We start from the raw sequence: 22,257 nt of genomic DNA on the forward strand, positions 1-22,257 counted from the left end.
CTCTACATGAGAAAGTGAGACATCTCCCCTTCCCCACTCCCAGTGTCAGTGGTTACCATGGCAGTTACAAGCCTTTGCAAATACAGACTTCCATAAGATGGTACCTCAAATCTCTGATCCCACCTATACTTATGTTACTAACACAACAACACTGAAGTTCCAAAAACACTTGTTAAAGTATTTTTGGACATCAGGAAGTTCTGTGAAGTTGCGTGATCACTCCTCTTGGCTGTATAAACAGTACAGCTCACATGGCAAGGCAGCCAGCCAGTGCTGATGTGAAGCGAAGACCATGTGTCAGATGGGTTTTGCTTTAGGCCAGAGTACCTTCTTCCTCTCTTGAAATCAACTGATACTCTCAGGAGTACACACAGAAGCTAGTGGAAGCATTAAAGAAGAGTATGTAAATATTTGCAATCTTTGAAACAAAATATTTCTCTGTGTTTGCGTGTAGGATCAGGTTCTTTGCTGATAAAGGAAGACTTGGGTCAGTTCTGATTTTCTCAGAAGGAAGACCTTTGCAGTTTGAATAGCATGGGAAAAACCTAACATTTTTCAGACTGAACCCTGACTAGTTTAATAAATATATTTTATAATGTGATTCCACTAACAAAGGACATCATTGCAACTCAAGAACATGGGAACGGAAGGGAGCTTTGGATCTCTTTTCAGGCTTCCATATGTTGAGCCCATTTTGCACCCTTTGTTTTGTTCTTTTTGTCTTTTTATTTCCCATTAGAACTCATCTTCTGCTCTTTCACTGCTGTAGTATAGGGGGCTTGGAGTTCTTTGGTAGTATAAGTACACTTCCTGAAATGTTTTCCATTTTAAAGCTAGATTGTGTTTCAGCTATACCAAACTATATAATTCTCATTTCATTTATATTCCTTTCTATAAGACACTCTTTTAACTACTTTTTGAATCCTTCTATGATTTACTTCTGAGATTTAAATGTTTATTGAAGTAGAACTTAAGGAAGATGTGGCTGAGATCTATATGCAAGACTTACGTAAGACTTTATTTTACTGACAAGTCAAAGCAGAGTTTGTGAAGAAAAGTTATTTTTTATTGGATGAGATAGCAGTATTTACTGAACTGTATATGCCCAGGTATCTCGTCACTTAATTTGCTTCAATAAAGTAATAAAATTTTATTTCCTTAAACTCTTGGAACTATACACTTATCTTTCATACAGCTCGACCCTTACATAGTCTTATATGGCGATTTTCTGTAGGAGTTCCTTGTACTGATGCAGGTGTTAAAGCAAAAGCTCAAGAAATATATATTAAAGTTTTGTATTTTCTTTTGATAAAGGCTATATGTGTGGGCTCAGAAGGTATGCAGATAATGTATCCTGCAATCTTTGACCAGCTGCTGGCCTTTGTAGAATTCTCCTGCAAGCCTCCACAGTATGGACAGCTGGAAACAAAGCACATTGCAAATGCAAAGTATAATCAGGTAATTAATTAGAAATCTCACTTGTTTCCCATGGCTGGTTAATCAAATTCAGCTTCAGATATAGGTTGTTCAGCAAGATGCATTTCTTCAATCTGTAAAAACATAACTGCATGTTGTGTAATAAGTATTTTTACATGCTTTTGTTATCTTCTTTTACTCCCTTTGCATTCTTCTTTGCTTTTATACCTTGTATTCCTTCATGTAGGAAAGGTCTGGCTTGCACACCAGACAAATGTATCTGAATTTGTATATGAAGTAATCTAAAATAATTTGTCCTACAAGAGATACTAAATTAAGCACAGAGACATGGTAATTTTGAATGGAGAAAATTCCCTCAAGCTGCAGATTTTTCAATTGCACGTGCTGTAAAGAAATGGAACATGTTCAGTAATTTTTTTTATCTGTGTACACTGCTGTTCACTAAGCATGAGCATCTCATTCAGTGTAATCGAAGAGGTAACTATTATGTATGTATGTATTAATTCTTCTTATTCTGTTTATCCTGCAACACAATGGAATCACACTAGATACAACTTTTTGCACCGGTGAGTTAAATTTCCTTCAAGATTGTCCTAATGTAGTTGTCTTGCTTAGACTGCAACATTTCTCCTATTTAAATGTACTTTACTTCAATGTAGAGTACATTTTCATACAGACTACGTTGTATTTGCAGTTTTGTTGCTTGGACCATATTTTTAGCAAACCTTGCATGCATTAAACTGAGAGTTCAGTGCAAAACATACACTTTCTGTTCCTTAATTAATATGTTTTCACGTATAATTTTGTAATTTACTCATTCCTTTTCCTAGGCGGAATGGGTGGCATTGAATTATGTACCATTTGCAGAGAGATCATTGGAAGTTGTGGTGGACTTATACCAAAAGACAGCTTGCCATAAAGCTGTGGTAACAGAGAAAGTTCTTCAGAACATTATTAAGGTAAAAGTTTGGCCTGCATGTGCTCTGAATTTAATGAGCTTATATTGAAAATCATGAGTTTTATTTTCAGCTAGTGTTGACAAACACTTCCTGGGAAGCTTCAAGCTGTAGTAAACAGATGGATATTTTATGAAGATGAGCAGCAGGGAATAATTTCTTTGGGAGCTGGAAGGCTATTTATTAGTCTGTATGTATTGCTCTTAGCTGAGTAACGTCAGCATCAGTATTTCAGTGTTAAGATAAAAATTACCAAATGTGTTATGCCACGAAAATTTCATCTTTGAAAGTGTTATGCACCTGAGTGTGGTAAATAGGCCTGTTAGTAAATATGGCATTGAAGGCCAAAGCCCAGTTTCTGAAGACTGGCATATATGCTTTGGGGGCATGTGCTCCCATCTTTTGATTTGCTTTTAATGACTTCATGGGTCAATTCAGCTATGAAATGTTACAGGTGTGCAAATACACCTTTAAAGTCAAATTGTCAATTGTTTCACTTTTTTGGCCATTCCATTTCAGCAAAAAAATTTAGTAAATAATAGAAGTAATATTTTCCAGTAATATTTCTGGAAAATAAAAATCTATCTGAGCTAGCTTGTTTGCAATGACTTGGCTGACATTAGGATTTTCCTGTATAGACCTTTAGAAACCTGAATGTGTTTAAAAAGGGTGATGTAACTTGAAATCTGTTATGAATCAAATATTTATATTTCAAAGTTAATGCAGTTGTTTTTCACTTCCATTTTAATGGGATTGTTGAAACTGATAGAAATACCAAATTTTTGTAACATTTGCAGTTGATAACAATATGATCTATTGTGATATATGAAAGTGCTTTTAAATTTATTTTTCCTGTCTCTAAAGCACATGTTGATTTTGGAATTAGATTTGACACATATGACCAATAGCAGCAGAAAAAAAGGTTCTGTTTATCTCTAGGGTTAGATTCTAGGAGCCTTTTTTTTTGCCATAAAGAGTTAATTATATTTGACTCCCTTGTGAGAGTCAGAGTGAGTCTTTCCTCCTTTTGCTTTCCTCAAATCAGTGACTGCACTAAAGGCATGTGGGGCATACATATAGTACCTGAATTTAGTCACTATGTATTTGAAATGTCAAGTAAATAGTTGGTTTTCCAAGATAACTTACTATCAGGTTCTAAGGTTTGACTAATACTAAAAGGAATGCATACAAGTGTAAATAGTTCATATACCTAATGTTTTAAAATTTATTAATGACTTTGTTTTATAGATATTGAAGATGACTGCCTAAAAGACTTAAAATTTGCTGTTTTCATGTGCTTTATATTTGAGTTGTGTTGTAGCCTTTATCTTAGAATTTCACTAACTGTTGTTTCTTTCAAATTTCATGTGGTTTAACAGTCAATAATGACCAGATTTCTTCCAGTGTTTATGTTGCAGCATTTAAAATTCAACTTCACTAGGAAAAGTTTAAATTCAATGAGGCTTTTTTCTTTACTGTGGAAGCACTTGGGATGGCTTTATAGGAATGGGACTGAATTCTGCAGAATACACTCATGATAACAGACTGCCTGCAGTCTCTTAGATGTTAGAAAAGCCCATTTGTCAGACTTAGCAGAAATGGTGAATGACAATACAGAAAAAGAAAATTAGTGTGTGATTTCTTAGTGTAAATGATAATGGATCAATTCTGACTTCTAACCTTGTACTTGGCTACAGACCTGTGCTTTAGCCAGCTGGTATATGATAAACTGTCTTCAGAACTGCATTTGTAAAAGCCCACCTCATTTACTAGCAGAAAAGGTAGGGATGTGTACTGCCATCTACGACAGTGTCCTCTGAGATCTTGTGCAGAAACTTACTGTAATCTTAGATTTGTCTGAGCAACGATAAATTTCGTTTTGACTTTCATTTTGCAGACACTTAGAATACCTCTTAGTCTGAAGTACTCATGTCCTTCTGAAAGCACATGGAAGCTAGCCGTATCCTCTCTTCTCAAAGTTCTCTCCATTGGACTACCTGTTGCAAGGCAGCATGCATCTTCTGGAAAATTTGACAGTATGTGGCCAGAGCTAGCAAATACTTTTGAAGACTTTTTATTCACAAAAAGGTAAACGCAATTTCCTTTTTTTTATTTTTTGAAGGAAAATATTTGTAAGTAATTTGTTCACTATGTGTCAGTAGAACTATTTGATATATTAAAATTATTTTAATGAATGATGGAGAAATGGTAGCCGATCTGTGTACTTCAAAGAGCTGTACTTTTAGAAAGTAGTACAAAAAGCTTCAATGAAAAGCGTGTAAGAGCAAGGAAGAGCTCAGCTGAACTCTCAGTATAAGGCATAGTCTTTCTGAACAGGACAGGGAGTTCTGTATGGACTCCCAAGGATGTTTACTCTAGGTTTGATAAACAGTTGCTGATACATACTCAGTTTGTTCCTTTCTTCACTTTGAACAAAGTCGCAACAGTATTTTTTCTAATAAAGGTGAACAGCATTAACTAAATGTGTTTCTCCTGAGTTCCAGCTTGAAATACTCCACTTACTGTGAATTTTTGAAAATTATTTTGTACACTGCTGTTCACTTAGAAGCCCATAGTTATGTTGTATTCCTTTCTACCTACGATAAATTGACTGCACCTTAATAATTAACCACACTTTATGATACTTTATGAAAAGTGTAGCTAAGTAGCCATATTTATGACTATAAATTCCTCTCAAGGAATCTCAATCATTCTCAATCTACACTGGGCAAGCTGAGAAAGTCCAGAAGTGAAAAATAGTAATGAGCAGAGACAGACAATTTAATCATAGGATCCTAGAATGGTTTGAGTTGGAAAGGATCTTAAAAGATCACTAGATCCAAACACCCTGCCATGGGCAGGACACCCTCCACGAGACCAGGTTGCTAAGAGCCCCGTCCAGCCTGGCCTTGGATCTATTAATTTGTTCAACCAAAAGAATAGAACATTAGCAAAACATTGTAAATTTTCAGAATATCATAAAAGCTTGCTTCAGAGAATTTTTTTGTCCCTTGGCAATGCGTAAAAATCTATTTCAGTACAACAAAGATTTTCTAGGTTAGAAACTAATAGAACCTTTTACTCCAAGGAAGGTTAGGTATTTTAGATAATTGCTTAGGAGTGGTATGGAATTTCCATCTTCTGTAAACATCTGTGAGCAAGCATTTTTTAGGAGTAGTTTAAGTATATCTAATAGCGTTTTAGAATAAAGAACAAAGTGGAACACAAACAATTTAATTCCCTGATTTTCAGTAACGAATCTTTGTTTTTAAAAGAAAACTGTAAGGTTCTTCAGTGCCTTACACTAATATACTCTGTGTTTAGTTTTTGAAACACACAAAAGTCAACAGCCAAACACAGCTATATTTACTAATGATGGATAAATAGCAGCTTGCCCAAAACAAACAAAAAATAACTACCTATAAAAATTTATTTTAGGGACCTATCTGTTAGTAAAAATGTGTGTAATAATAAATGGGTTTGGAATATCATCAATATGATTATATGACAGGTGAAAAACCTTCCTATTGTTTTTGCATTTACTTGAAATAAATTTCTATTAAGTAGGAGGACCTTAAAATAGACAGTCATCATGATGGCTTAAAAGACAAGTTATTTTATGCTTCACTGTTTCTTTAATGTAAAATAATCTTTGCAGAACTTGCTTTCAGCTGCAGTTAGTATTCTTGCTTCCATTCTGAGACAGGCAGTCCACATCAGTTAACTCCCTATAATCTATATCATTGCTGGGTTTACAGGATTCAAATGAAGGTTTTTCAGGTTATTGTAGAAGAATGTATGTTCACTTAAATGTTGCTTTGGGAATACATGTTACTATTGTAATTTAATTATTCCTAAATATTTGCAAAGCAAATTAAACATTTTCATTTTACATGTTCTTAGCTGAACAAGACTAGAACTGCTACAGTTTTTTGGTATTAATTGTATATAAATCCAGGGAAGTAAAATTATCACAATTCTTTGGTGTAATTCAGGATAACCCGCTATCATTTGCATGACCTTTTTGGCCAAATATGTTGTCTGGTTTTGGTTTTTTTTAATATAGTGTGTGACTTATACTTTACTTGAATATTATTTCAAACATAGAAATTTCATCTTAATTTGTTGCTTGCTAGGAACTATTACTCTTTATGTTAATTCTAATACCTTTTGTCATTTGTCATACATGGGCAAATATTCTCTGGAGGTAGAAAAAAATAGTACTTGTGTGAATATTTATGATGCCTTATGATCATCATACCTTATATCATCTGTCTTAAGTCTGGTTTTGCCTCTTTAGCAACCAGAGTGTACATTATAATTTAACATACAAAATGTATTTTAGAGAAAAATTTTCATCATAATTAAAGGTGTTCTTAGAAAAGTGTAGGAATTTTTTTTTTTCACTTAGAAACTCTAAGGTTCAAATTAATTTAAAATGCTAAAAATAGGCCGGTATTTTATAGAACCACATGGCTACAGCAAGATAATTTGACCTGTTAGTATAATTAATGGCCACTATCATTACCCTTTCCAAGCTTGTTGTGAGTAGATGAATTTTGCTTATGTAGTTGTATTTTGTGTGGCTACAGAATGTCTGGGGTTGGGGTTTTTTTCCTCCCTAATGTTCGTCTTTTTCTAAATAGTAGTTTGCCTTCCAAGTGTATGGTTCTTCTACATACAATTAGAGCCTTGTCCTTTGGTATCTTTAGGATAGATAGACAGCCTTTCTATTCTATCAGCCTGAGCCTTGTGCTCCTGAAAAACATTGAAGCTGAAAAGGGAGTACATCTTCCTCATACCAGTAGTCAGGACAATTAGTAATAGCAGTCATTTCTCCTTTTCTTCATCCTCTTCGTTCTCCTCCTCCCCATATTGCTACTGAAGCGTGTCTCTCTCGCTGTGATGCAAGGAGGGCCATAGAGATAGCTGTGGAAGTTCCCCACGTTGAGGTAATTCTCTTCTGATTTCCTTTGGTAAAATCTTTCTGCACTCTGTGCAAGATGGCAAGTAGGGCAACCTGTCCTTTTTGGTTTGAAATTTGCTAAATTGTGTCTTCTATTGGTTTATAATTGCAGTTCACTTAGTCTCTTAAATTTGTAGTTGTTCCACTTGTAAGGAAATTGAATTCAGAATTTTCATATTTACTGTGTTCTTTCAAATTTTTTTTTTTCTGTAATTCTAATAGAAAACATATGTTATTCATAGTGGTGCCTTATTCCAGGGTAATTTGAGAGAATCTATTCACTGTTTTGAAAGTAATAGCTAAAATTTGTTGCTGAGTTGACATGCATGTCATCCTTCAGGTTGCAGGGGATGGCAGTGAGAATGTACTTCCCAAATATCCATGTTGATCCTTTATTTAAGGCCAGCCAGGAGGTATAGAACTAGTTTTGGTGTGTTTCCTGATTTATTTATATTAACAATGAGCGTTTTTTAAAACTTTTGGTACTCCTTGGATTTTTGTCCATATCATCAAAATGAGTTAACCAAGCCACAGCTGAGAAGAGAGTGCTTTTAGTTAGATTCATGACTTGTAAACTTGAATTGGTTTTAATAACCCTGCTGAACCTGACCAAGTTGCTTTACTGCAGCTGAGTCAGGTCATCTCTGGTGGCTTTCCAACTTGCAAATGTGTCACACAGGACAGGGAGGTTATTAAATTAGGTGCAGGAGTGTACAAATCTTACTAAGGCCAGCATGGATTGACTCCCCAAGAGGCCAACAGCAAGACATTACCATGTTACCTGGATTTTTAGCATTCTCTAACATGTCACCCCTTGTGACAGGAATAGTTAGACCTGAATATGGTTAGAACTGAACTTTCTTATGCTGGCATTTGTAATTTTTCCTAAGCTCTTTGTTTCAATGAAACTGGAATGTTACATCACAAAACCCTCTTCCTTTTCTTCCTTCAGTCTTGATACATTTTCATATTCTACACTTTTCATCATTAAATGTTCTAGACGTTCTGTGCTGTTGTCTGTCCCAGGCTTTATTCAAAGCCAGGTAAATGTCTCCTCTTCAAATCTTTATTCTCCCAGCCTGACTTAGCATTGTTGGGATGGTTCTAAATATGAAACATCTGCATCTCTATAAGACTCACAAAAGCCTTAATGCAGTCAGACCTCCTAGCAGCACTGCATAGCAGATTTGATTAGGTTTTTTTTTCCTTTAGCTTTTATTAAAGTATGCCAGTGCACATTGACTTCTTTTTGTATGCATGTTCTCCAAGTTTCTACCTGGCTGAGCATTGGGTAGAAAAATTAAATTATTTCATTGATGTTCTAAATTTTTAACCAATATTTCAAACATATTTCTAGTCTAGTAACTCTTCTAGTAACCATGGTCCTAGAAATCATATGTATAGATAGCCTAATATGGCTTCTGGCAGTGAAACTGAGTTGGCATTGATTTGACAAGGGGTCGCTGTAATTTGAACCCTTAAATTAAAGCTCTGTGAATAGCTGTATGTACCTCCTCAGCACGGTCCCACCTCTGTCTTTTGGAGAGGAACAGAATTTCAAGCCAGCTACGGGGCTAAATGAGAGGATATACTCACTGACGTTTAAAAAGTACAAAGCACAGCAGAAATCGTCTCTGCAGCTTTGTACAACAAGAAGTTTCAAATATAGACAAGAGAGCCTAGGTAAATGAAAAAGGAAAATGTTACTGTCATAGAGAATTAGTGACTTCCAAGACAAAAGTTTTAGCTTTAAAAAAACCCTAAAACCTAAGGCAAGCTACAGCTGAGGAGACTCAGTAATCTTGATTTTTGTCATAAATCAAGATGACATTTAAAATTAATACATTTCATATAACTTAATTTGCACAAAATTGTCTCCTAGTAAGAAACTGGTCTGTTTATTATTTCATATTGTTCATATTGTTCTTCTTTCCCAGAGGCTTTCATAGAAGGATGTCAAGCCATTATATACAATAAAATTCACCAAGTGTGTGTGTGTATATATATACACACACACATATATATATATAATTTATTAGAACAGAAGTCTATGCTCACATGAGGGAATACTTTCCCAAAAGGTGCTTCTGAATAGAGTGGTGTGCACAGCAGGACTTCGAGTGGTTGTTAATTCTTTGCTCTTGGCTCTGAAGCCCTCCCCATTCAATGGGCAGTGGCTGGGAGCACTGTACTGAGCAAAGTCAATGCATCACATATTTATCTTTCCTGGCTCTCGACCCTCTGTTACAGTTTGGATATGTTGGGCCAGAACAGCAAAGTATTTGGCCCCTAGATAGATGTATCCATATAGATGAAAATCTATTTATTTGGGAATAATATGCCACATGAACAAATATGTAGAAGATAAGGTAGATCAGATCTGGATGCCTGGGCAGAAAAGCCTTTACACTTCTCTAAGTAAACCTCCGCTTAGAAAGTGAATGATAAATTAGGAAGTGTCAGACTGAAATCTTCCCATGTATTTCAGCATGGCCTGCATTTCTATGCATCATAATAGCTTACATTACTGTTTAAAGATTTTGCATACTTAACAACTCAGTGTTAGAAAAGGTACTGACTGAACAACTACGTAATATTTTATTTTATTCTATGTTTTTAGCATAAAATTCCAAACTTCCTGACTGCCTAATACACAATCCAGGAATAAATCCAATATTTTCATATTTTATTCTTTGTGTTTTTTCTAGTCATACATGTAACATATGTCTGTTTCATAGATAAAGTGATCCAGACCTTATCTGCATGAAGTCTCTTTGAGGAGCTATATTTAGGAGATACATTTATATTTCAAGCAGAAACATTGGTACATGCATAATACATTCCTAATTGTCAAAACTGAAAACTAGATGGAGGTGTGAAGACTGATCTTCCAGTGTGTTATACTAATCATTTAGAAGATGAGGGGAAAAAAAGCCTGTCTCAGAAAAATCTTATTTGTCTTTATCAGCAACGTACAGGAGGGAGCACTGGAAGAAAAACGCATGCAAAACAAAACATGTCAGCTAAACTAATCAGATCTGAATGAGATTTCAAAACATTCAAGGTTCTTAAACTTATATTAAAATTGGCAATGGGATAGAGGAGACAGGCCCAGATGAGTAGCCTTACAAGGACAAGATTGGCACAGGTCCACAGTCCTATCCTGGGCAGCTGCCTTGCCTTGTGAGCATGTGCTTAGCTCTGAACTACCCACTACAGGGTCTGTTGAATCGCTTCTGGACATTTCATCTGAAAATAAATTCATATATATATATATAAAAGTGGAAGAACTTCAGAAAATTCTAAATCCCTTCAAATCTATTGTTTATAAAATGGGTTTTTCTTTTAATACAATTCATTAAGAATGAGAACAAATACATAATTTCAGTTAGCAGGGGAAAATGACATGGTAATATCCCATTAATGAAAAATGTTTAATTAATATAGAAGAAAATTTAAAATTTAAAAAAAAAAAAGCGACTGAAACTCAAAAGTATTTTTCTTGCATAGTAAGTGAAAAGACTAGATTGCTCAAAGCCCCCATCCAACCTGACCTTGTGATGATTAATCATTACAGTGTAATAGTACCAACTTGATGCATGTAATAACTGTAAATGTAATGCACTTTCCCATACTTATCTCCTCATGTATGTTGTAAATTTAAGTTATAACATAGTATGTTTATTTTTAGTACACCTCCTGATAATCTCTCAATTCAAGAATTTCAGAAGAATGAGAGTATTGATGTTGAGGTAAGGAGCCTATTAAAAATATACTGTTGAAATTAATGGGTTAGTGACATTCACAAGTTGCATTTTGTTCTGAAATAATTTCTTGAAAAGTTATCCTTTCATTACTTTTTATGTGATATTGTTTTCATTTTTGAAAACAAGACAGGAAATTCATAGGTCCAGAATTCAGCTGCTTCAGAGTGATGCAAAATGTAGGAAGTGGGATGACAATAACTACTTCTTGTCATCTCAACTTCTAAACAGTATAGACTGGCTAAACCAGAATGTGTTTCTGCCTCTAACTCATTATGTGATCGCTATTTATTATGTTATTGCTGAGCATTTACACTGGTAATTGTAGACCACAGAGAAAGCTAACAATTAAACCTGAAATGAATGCCTTCTGTGTTGAGGGGGCAGTCAGCAAAAATTCATTTTTTCTTAGACATTGTTGCCCTTAAGATACATTCTCTATACTAAGAAGCTTTGGCATATATGAAGAAATTATGTAGCTTTGTGCAGCACAGAGATCACTGTAATTGTAACGAGATAATGTTTGATTGCATATGGCTGAAGAAAATTGGGAGAAGACGATACCTGAAGTGAGGAGGGACTTCTCTCCTTTCACTCCAGGACAAAAAAACATGGCAGAACAGAGATTAGGGGTACAAAGCAAAAGGAGTTGCAGAGAAGACATGGCAGTATCTATGGTTTCATCACCCGTCATATTTCCAGAGGAGTGACTGGGACACGAAAATATCTGGATGAAAAGTGAGAGCAGTTCTGCCTGCAGTGAGCAGAACTCTCAAATCTAATGCTTTAATTTATGGAGATCTAAACCCATTTTGTTCCTGAATAGGAGCAAGACAAGGATAGAGGGCATTTCTGTTAATATGTGTTGCCTTAGCTTGTTTAGATAATTAGCGCACTTACTCTGCTTTGCAGATGTCATGTTGTTAGGGATGGGTATGTGTGTTAATGTCATAGAGAGGGTATTGAATTGAGATGGATGGAAAGAGAAATTCCTAATGTTAGATCTTTTCTTTTCAAAACCATAAATTCTACTTGAATATACTTTGAATGTCATTTGAAATCTGATAAGAAACTCTTGCAGAAGTGGCAGAGGGAAAGGTTTTTATTTCAAGTTCAATATCCCATGCAAGACCAGACTTTTGGACATATCTGCAAATTTTAAATGCTAGCAATAGAAGATTTTGTGAAGTCTAATAAGGCTTTTTTCTCTTGTTAAATGTTTCTTTATACTAGATTTACAGTTTTAGTATTTAGAAAATGAACATAAATATATGTAATTTATTTTAGGTGGTGCAGCTTATCAGCACAGAGATACTGCCATATGCTAATTTTATTCCTAAGGAATTTGTCGGTCAGATAATGACTATGCTCAATAAAGGCTCAATACATTCTCAGTCATCCTCCTTTACAGGTATGGTACCTGAATGACAAAAATTACAGTGTTTAAATCTACTAGAAAATAATTAAAATGTTGCGTGTACTTATTATGATAAAGACTTGAAGCTCCCTGGGACGTATTCAATATGGACTGCTTGATAGCCACCTTTTTTATAAATTATATTTTGTGGAAGTTGCTAAGCTTTTCTTGTCTTGTGATTTTTTAAAAATTACTTCCTTACTGCTTGGACAGTATCATATATATAATATCGTTCCTGCGTTACTTTCTACGTAGTTTATTTTGCTTTGTGCCTGTTCTAATAATAATTTCAGACAATTTTAAGACAGACATCCTCTTCTTAAAACGTAAATGACTTTAGTGTAACTGTATGGTGTACCTAGCCAGATACCTTCTCTGTCTTTAATAAAAAATATTTGTAGAGGTTTTTGGAAAGATAAAAAAAATGGACATAAGCCGTTACATAAAATTACTGCACTTAAATCGTGCAGTACCAAATATGAGTATTTATGATGTAGGATTGAGTTTGCTGGTTTTAGATTATAACATGTATTTGATAATTAAAGCAATGTCAGTTATGTGACATGTCACTGGGAATGTGCATAATTCATCTCATGTTCAGAACTCTTGTGATTTTTGCACAGTCATTTTTTCTTAGATTGTATTCTGAACATTTGTTCTTATCACTGTTAATATTTTTTAATACTAGAGGAGTGATAACCTTTTCTCAGTGTGTAATAAATGGATTTGAATCATGCAGCATCATGCACACTGAACAATTGAAATGCATAATTTTACTTTGACAGAAGCTGAAATTGATATTCGAATGAGAGAGGAATTTTCTAAGGTGTGTTTTGAAACACTGCTCCAGTTTTCATTCAGTAATAAAGTCACAACTCCTCAAGAAGGCTACATCTCTAGAATGGCACTTTCTGTGCTCTTGAAAAGGTCACAGGATGTATTGCATCGCTACATAGAAGATGAGAGATTGAGTGGCAAATGTCCTCTTCCACGGTATGTGCACTGTTTTTAGAAAGTAAAGGTATTACCAGGATTTTATGAGAAGGAATTTGCATTCAAAATACCACTTAGTCATGAAAAAAATGAGGGGGATGGGAGAGAATGAAATTTAAAAGGCAGGGAAATGTTTATGGGGAAGATATTTCAAAGAAAATGCTGGTACCCAGGTTTTTTTGAAAAACCTTTAAGTAACAGTGGTCATATTCTGTGCTGTTACAACAGTTTTCAGTTACTGAAACCATGTTTTTTATATCTCTAGTATTATATTTCTGAAATCTGATTTCCTTTTATTCCCAGTAGAGCATGTGTAGTTTCTAAATTGAGAGGTGAGTAGAATCTCCTCAAAAATAAAACATCCAAACAGCAGTATTGTGAATCATTACTCAAGTAATTGTTTTTGAAATGGAAAAATTAGACCAAAAAACTAAGAAATTCCTTAAAATGGGAACTTACTTGAAATTCACTTCACTTTTGAAGGTTTTGATCGTGAATGTGGAAATTGATTATCTTTGTTAGCCTTATCACATACTTTGATATGAGTGTTTTCAGATTGAAATTTGTATGATGTTACTGTTTCCAGTATCGAAGTTAAAGCTGTCCTAAGCTGAAACAACAGCAGTGATGGTGGGAAACTTTTTCTATTAAACTTACGTTCTTGAAACAAAAATGAGTAGTTGACTATTTGCATTTTTTCATTTGTAGGCAGCAAGTAACAGAAATCATATTTGTTTTAAAAGCTGTCAGTACTCTCATAGATTCACTTAAAAAGACTCAACCTGAAAATGGTAAGTTATTGTTAAATAACATGGTTCCAAACAAGGTAACATTATATCTGCCCCAAAGATGTATTTATTATTTCCTTTAGTAGTTTTCCCACAAATTTGAAGGAAAAGTGTACTCTGTAGGCGTCAGTATTCTGTAGTTCTTTGTGTATGTAGGTGACAGGAAGATGGCAAGAACCCCCACAAAGTTTTTCCAGTGTGACTAAAAGTATAAGGACCTAAGATATTTTTAATAAAAGAGAAAACTTCAATTTATGGTGTCCTTTATTAGATAAAGCTTAGCATGTTCTGAAAACCAAGAGAAAAACCCCATTCCATAAAATATTAATGGAATTCTTAAACATATGAAGCCTGACTAGATCCCTTTTTCCTTCTCATGATACCTTCTTAGGTTGCTATGGTTCATATTCGCATAGGTGTGCTCTGCTGTTAAAGGGGTGCACAAGCTAAATGCATGGACAGGCTGGTAGATACTAACACCCAAGGTCTTGCTTTCCCTCTCTCCCTGCTCTATTATTTTCTGTCCCCTGGACTGAGCTTAGCTCATTGATGCCTGAGTAAATGATTAACAAATGTATTTAAAGGGCTGAATCAAATGAAAGACTTCAACTTCATTTATAATGATCTATCCTGTTCCTCCTGCAAGCTGCACCTCCTGTATGCATGGAGAGTTCTTGGAAGGAAACTTAATCCTGCGTCTTGGTTAAGTCCACTGTATTGGACTCTGAAATTCTGACATAATTGTGTATACAACATTTCCTTCTAACTCCCTGCTTTTCATATTAGGAGGAACATAAAAAAAGCCCCCTTTATAATCCTGAAACAAACAAACCAACCAACTAGCCTTTCCAGAAAAACACAGGGAGGTGGGTTTCTGGAAAGAGATGCTGACTCATTTGCATCATCACTGAACAGCCAGGGTTATGATCATGTGGTTTCAATGGTTCATGGCAAAGTGTGCAGGCAGAACTATGCCAGGATACATAAAGCCTTTTGGCTAACCTTGAAGCTAACCAAAGTGCTCCTTTGGTGGGTCTTCCTCTTAGGGGGGTAGAGAAGCTGACTCAGCTGGACTTTCCCCCCCATATCCCTCTTCCTGCAATGAGACGTATGTCCCCTTGTCCATATGCAGCAGCTGCCAAATGCTGCAGCTTGCCAAACTTCCTACACGCTTTCTTAGAAAGAGAACCACTGGACAAATCACAGCATTGTTTCACTCCCATTTCTTCTACCTTTTAGTAATTTTATTTATTTAAGATAATTGTAAATGTTGTCTGAAGCCAGGGATTTGTTCTCTTTTGAATGCAGAGCAGAAACAGAAATAAGCAAGAAAGTAGCATTATAATAAGAATCATGCTATAAGTTTTAATTTTACTTGTTGGACTAACAAAACCTTACCACGGATATTTTTTGTCTTTCTACCTTTGTAGAAAGACATTTTTTGTGTTTCTGCCTTTGCTTTCTGTAGCTCTTGTAATCTGAAATGATCTGAAATCAATAGAAATTCTCATTGCGGACAATTTTCCAAAAGTGAAATGTGCATCCAGTTCCGTTTTCTGTCAATAGCTGAGAAAAGCAGACAGAGAATGCATGTGTATTATAGATTGAATAGAAGTATTATCTTAAATTTGTCAGTGTTTCATCCCATTCACACAGTGAATGACTCATATGTAGAAACACAGGTGTGTAGCACCACTTTAAGGATATTATCCTTAGTGGATAAGGCCTCCGGCTACAGCTGAAAAAACAAATAATTCTGCAGAAATCGTGGCCTGTATCTGAGTGCCCTTCATGGATGCCATAGTGTCTGCATAGCACTAAGTACCTATGTTTAGGCACACTGTAAATCTGCCATTGCTTAGAGGTATTGGAAAAAATCTATTGTCAGTATTTGGACAGTGGTAATGACTCAGTCTGTTCTTTTCTTCCCTGCAGTTGATTCTAGCACATGGGCACAAGTTATTGCCTTGTACCCGACTTTAGTAGAATGTATCACCTGCTCATCTTCAGAAGTGTGCTCTGCTTTGAAGGAGGCACTGGTTCCCTTTAAGGACTTCATGCATCCACCAGCAGCCAAGGTACAGAATGGAGAGTCTTGACCCATAAAACTTCTTTTTTATTCTTGAAGGGAATATCCAAAAATGTTTGCTCCTGGGTGAAGTTTCTCTGAGGAAATCTCTTGTGACTAGTACTTTGGCAACCAGTGCTGACTGCCTCTTAACTGTACTAACAAGAGCTCAGTAAGTCATGAATACAGGCTTTATCTCAAAGGTTCCAGAGTGAGTAGCAGTGCAAACCTTTAATAAATTTACATGACTAGTTGGAATCATTTATAATCTAATGTACTTGCTACAGTATCTTGAAGTGGTGATTGAAAAGTGGGCTTATGTACAGCTTGTTGTGTATGTGTTAATGATGTAATTAAAAATATTTCAATTCAGTCAGATTTATTAGGCTGGTGTTTTGCACCCTTTTTTGAAGTACGAATTGTACTAAAATTTTATGCAAGATGGTACTGTAACATTCCATATATCTGTAACCAGCCTTTGTAAACAAAGGGAACTGATATACTTGTGTGTATAATAAATGGTACAGTTATGTATAAAATACTTGCATTTATTATTTAAATTCTTTTAAAAATATTGATAATGTCAAATGCTTGAAAATGTATTTATTCTGAATAAGTTGTATGCTTGCATTTTTACTTACAGTTTGCCTTCTAAATTGGCAGATATGCTCATTCATATCTGATCATGTTAGTTTTTGCTTAATTGAATGTATCTTCTTTGTGGCCATTGGACATCTGCAAAGGGTCATATAACAAAAGATTGAAGCAAGCAGTCACAGTCTGCTGATCTCAAACTTCAGAGTAGCTGACCTGAAATAAGTTTGAATATGCAGAAATCCACTGTAGCACTTCAACACTACCATACCTCACTTCATAATAAATTTGTTTCAAGATGTTTGTTCTACTTAACTCTATCCATTTTTGCAGTTGCAGCCTTGCTTTAAAAAGAAAACAAACATATTTGAGGGTTGTTAGCCTTTTTTGACTTTCTTGGCAAGTATCACAATATTTGAATCATGACCCAGGAAAGGCAACTTTAAATATCTAAAATACTTGGCTGTAATATTTTGTTCAATAATTTTAAGTGTTTTGTTTTGTAATGTCTTTTCAGCCCAAACAAGTTGTTCTAATCTTTTAATTATAAATTGTGTCTGATAAAAACCATGAGATTTTTGAAGATAGTCAGAAATGCAGTAAAATTTGACATTAAGTAAATGTGAATTTGTTTCACTTTAACATAATACAGAATTGAAGCAAACCACTTTTAATAGTATTGTTTTTAAAGTTTGTGATCTAGCATTTAAACTCTTATATAATGAATTTTGATTTCAATAATGTTTCACCTGTATTCACACTTTTAGTCTGTGATGTGAAAGCACAAAGGCCAAATGTAAAAAAAAAAAAAAGATAGGTGCCTTTCTATGGATTTCAGAATTTCAGAGCTTGCCTTTAGGTTTTTGTTTCTTCAAATCTTTTGTAGATATTAAAAGATTGTCATGCATAAGAAATGGTATTACATCTGTTTGCTTTGTACTTTCCTCACTAGAGGAACACTGATTGGTATATGTGAATAGGTGTAAAAGATGTAGAAGCTTAAAGCTGAAGGTGTGATAAACTGTTCAGGGTTACCCTGCATGAATAATGTTCGCCAGGCAGTTGTTTGGACAGCTTGCTCCCACAAGTCTCCAGTTTATGGTCCTTTTTAAAAGCTTGCTGTTTCCAAGTATGGTAAATATTAAAGAGGCTTCAAGACCTTGCACATTTGTGACCAAAGTTGCATGGGACTTAATTGTCAAATCTGAATAGTTTTAAGAGAATATACAGTTTACATTAAGGAAACAAATTTTCTTATTAACAGAATTTGTTAATTAAGGGTCAAAATACCTTCTCCGGAGGAGCAGTTCCAGTATTCCGCAGAAGTGGATCTTACATACAAGTAACATCATGCATACTCTGAAAGTGAAAACCTGACAACTGCTCTCCTAATTAGTGGAAAATAAGTCGAGATCATTAAAGAAACAAACTGTAGGACATGAAGGAAGGGAGTTAATTTGTTTTAGAATATGTAGGTGTGCAGTCCAAACTATGGGTGAATTTGTTTCTAATTAGTTTCAAATGGGTTTTTCAGCGATAATGCAGATGCATTTGTCCTAGTCTTTCTTGACTAGAACTTAAGACTACCTTACACCTATGAATATCAATCTTCAAAAGGTTTTGAACTAAACTACCAATGAGCTAACTTACCATCCTTTCCTCTTAATTACAAAATGATTATCTATGCTATTTGAGATGTTTTAGACATGCAATCCGAGGTTGACTGTATTAAAACTGCTTTTTTGTATTTTGTATAAATAGTTTAAAAACTAAAAACAAAGCTACTTAGTTTAGAAAATGTTTTCATTGATTAATTTTGTCTGTGAACAAGAATTAGTCCCTTTACTGTGCCTTTTTGTCCAACACTCAAATATTTCTTCCAACTTGAAATATCAATTTCTTTTTTCTATTTGTACTTTTTGCTAAGCATTCTTAGGGCTTCTTTGAGGCATGCAGCATTTTTGAATATTTAAATCCCACATTTTTACATGTTTCTAGCAAGGTAAATCTTGTTCCAGAAGAAATTGAATTAATTAAACATTACCTGTTGAGTAGACCCAAGTTAATTTCAAGTCTATAGGGTTGCTTAGTTATGAAAATTAAAACCATTTTCAGGATGGGGTCTGCAGTGTGTTGTGCTGAAATCACCTAGAAAAGTGGTACAGCTGACTGGTCAGCTGGAAGTTAGGAGATAAGCATTAATTGCTTATTAAATGTAACCACAGTCTTCACCTTTTTCCTTCTTGCTTACAACTCCAAAAAAAGATGCAGATGGGAATCCAAAGAGAAAATTATTAGATTATTAGTATATTAATGTCAAGACTTTGGATTACTTGGGAAAACTTGTACATCTCAGTGCCATGACCATTGCTTTAATGTACATGAGGATTTCAGATTGCATACTAACTGATTGTGGGAAAAAAAGAACAGATGTCTCAAGCTGGGAAGTGCTTATAGAAAGTCTTATTCCCAGAAGTAACCTACAGTAGTTATTTGCTTGTCATCAGAGATGGTTATATAACTGGACATTTGTTTTGTTCCCTCGTATGTGAGGCTGCTTCTCCATCAGCTTTATTGGTGAACTGTGGAATGTTACTGGACATTAAACCACATGAAGCACATGGTCACTGCTAGTTACTTACAAGAGTAAATAAGAGTATGTCTGTGAAACTTGAGTAGTTTATCATTGTACTCTGCAGATGGAGTTCTTTTTTTACCCAGGCTGAGTTGTTTCTTCTTGCCAGATCTTCTCACAGCTGGCCTTGAACTCTGCAGGCAAGATACTGTTAGTGAGGCTAATGCCTTTCTTTTCCTCACAATAGCAAAGATAAGTACTAGTCATCAGTGTATTTTACTGAAACTCATTTAGAAGCTCAAGATATGAGTATCTTGGGAGGAGGAAAGCACATTTTCTACTTGTCTGTTTCTGTACAGCTCAGTTTTGTGTCTCTTCACTAGTTGTTCACCTCACATTTGCAGCTAGCTACTCATTTTCTGTATGGCAACCTTCAGCTTCAGTCCTCCTGAATAAGGTGAGACCCTACAAGCATGAGAAGAAATTGCTATGCACAGCTGCCTTGTGAGCAGTGCACATTCTGACTGTGCTACTGCTACAGGCCCAGTAAAACAGCTTAGAGTGGGGTGTGTCAGAAAGTTCCAAATAAGGTAACCCTAGTGTGTAGGTTTTGTTCGAATTGGAATCCAAAACAGTGCACAGACATCATCTTTATCTGTAGGTGAAAACCATTTAACCATTGGCAAAATATTGATATGATATTTTTATATCACAAGAAAAGTTTCTTTTCTCCCTGGATTTTTCACTTCCACCTTCTGACAGTGCTTTCTGTGTGTGCTTCAGTTGTAACTTTTGGAGGCACGGCCTCTTTGTCTAGACAACATTTTGTATATCAAGGCAAGTACAAGACCATTAAAAATAATTTTCAGTGTAGAACACAGATTTCATTTGGAGAGTAGACACTCTTGAGAGTCCATAGCTGAGTTGTAGTGTTCAGATTTATGTCATAATCAAAGTATCTGACTGCTGTCTAATTTAGGACAGACAACATTACATCCATTGGGAACCAATTGCTGGGATCAAGAATGACCACAGCAGCAGCAAGAGAGGGTGGTTTAAGACAGCTTTTGTAAGAAGGAAAGTGAAATTAAATATTCACAATTCTTGTGGGAGAGGGAGAACTTCAAAATAAAAATGACTTGACTTGAAGAAGGCAGACCACAGAAAATTGACAAATTAAGATCTCACAGAAGACAATTCTGAACTAAGAGAGGAACTGAGGAGATAAGACAGTTTCTTGGAGATGTGAAGGTCATGACTGAAAGTATGTGCCAGACAAGCTGTAATAAGAGACCAGCTCAGTTAAACGAGGAATTTCATAGACTTTAAACAGTGAGGAGAGGCCTGTGAAAGATAGGAAGTCAGATAACCACCAAAGATGAGTGTTAACAGATAAGGATGAAAGTAGATACACCTGTCAGCTAGCAGAGACTAAATGCATGAGTAATAAAAGGTTTGTCACTTTACAAAAGTGCTGACTACCTAAAAGGGTATGGCTGTTTACACAGGTGATGGTGTTTGGTTCAGAGCTGCAATTTGTGTGTGGAATTTTTTTGTTTGTTATGGTGATGGCTAATCAAAAAGATCAGAAATCTACTGCCAGTCTATTGCTTGTGCAATTGATATGAGTGACAGATTGAAGAAGCTTGCTTAGAAAAAGGAAAACAGGAGAGAAAATGGTTATATGTTGTCAAATTGACTGTGCCTGAAGAATTTCTTCCTGGTATTTAAAGAACTAATCTGAGTAACTTCAGCATTTTTAAGATCATCTTTGTGATGTCCTTGTGTCCTCTCAGAGAGTAACATGCTAAAACCTGATCCTTCTTTTTCTAAGCTCCTTATTTATGAATTTATGTCTTAATTATGAAACAAATGATAAAAAGGATAAGATTTGCCAGTGTGTTTACTCTGCTGACTACAGTATTTCACTAGCAAGAGATAAGACTATTCATTGCTTGAATTTATTATCTATATTTAGAGGAACTCTCAGATTAGTTTATTTTTGTAATCAGTTTGATAAGCTTTTCTTTCTCCATGTTAACACATTTATTTCCACTGGTGATCCAGATATCTGCCTTAAGAACTTACTTCATAAGTAACCTCATTTATCAGCAGTGTAGTTCTCTTTTCACCTAAACTGTATTCCTTATGGAAAGAATGAGTTAAGTACAGCTGCCATATTTTTCTTAAATCAAAAATATTGTGATGTTGAAACATACTCAAAGGCATTGGCCCCTTGGTCTGTTTTGTTTTTAGAAGAGATTAGCAATAATTAAATGAGAAAGGAAAGCCCTTGCAAGTCAGTTTTGTTACTGAACACCCTGATCTTCAAACTGAAGTCATTCCTGCTGCACTCTGTGCACAAAAATATCTGCCTTAAGACTGACACGAGTCTCCAGTGGTATCTCCGAGGCTGAAGCTGCTTCAAGACTGCAGATGTTCATGAGGCTGTGGTGGCTGGAAACTTGAAAGATGATATTACTCGGTCTGATGTTTTTAATGTTAACTATTTCTTACTTAGAACAATTAAAGTCGCTGAGGAATTGCTTAGTTTCTGGCTCCCTTGCCAGAAAACTCACACCTCTGTCCCCCATCACATCACAGACCAATGCCTGGTCATGAGGGGTGGGGCTGAGAGGTTCCATAGAAAAATGGCAGCCAAAACTGGATTGCCACCAATTCAGAGAGAGCACAGAGAG

General features: G+C 35.3%; 1 protein-coding gene across 2 annotated transcripts in view; it reads left to right on the plus strand.

The window, feature by feature from the left end:
* Positions 1-17,778, plus strand: part of MON2 (MON2 homolog, regulator of endosome-to-Golgi trafficking) — a 71,815-nt gene extending 54,037 nt beyond the window's left edge. The window contains exons 27-35 of one of the 2 annotated variants that reach the window (XM_040061440.2): positions 1,315-1,458; positions 1,986-2,003; positions 2,268-2,396; positions 4,291-4,481; positions 11,051-11,111; positions 12,411-12,534; positions 13,326-13,533; positions 14,242-14,324; positions 16,257-17,778. In XM_040061440.2, coding sequence (XP_039917374.1) covers positions 1,315-1,458; positions 1,986-2,003; positions 2,268-2,396; positions 4,291-4,481; positions 11,051-11,111; positions 12,411-12,534; positions 13,326-13,533; positions 14,242-14,324; positions 16,257-16,420 — 1,122 coding nt within the window. In that variant the 3' untranslated portion in view covers positions 16,421-17,778. The remainder of the gene's footprint in view (positions 1-1,314; positions 1,459-1,985; positions 2,004-2,267; positions 2,397-4,290; positions 4,482-11,050; positions 11,112-12,410; positions 12,535-13,325; positions 13,534-14,241; positions 14,325-16,256) is intronic. The other variant, XM_040061443.2, reaches the window with a different exon arrangement.
* Positions 17,779-22,257: the final 4,479 nt, after the last annotated feature.

The sequence above is a fragment of the Hirundo rustica genome, chromosome 4 (genome assembly GCF_015227805.2).
Source record: "Hirundo rustica isolate bHirRus1 chromosome 4, bHirRus1.pri.v3, whole genome shotgun sequence".
In the NCBI taxonomy this organism is placed as follows: domain Eukaryota; kingdom Metazoa; phylum Chordata; class Aves; order Passeriformes; family Hirundinidae; genus Hirundo; species Hirundo rustica.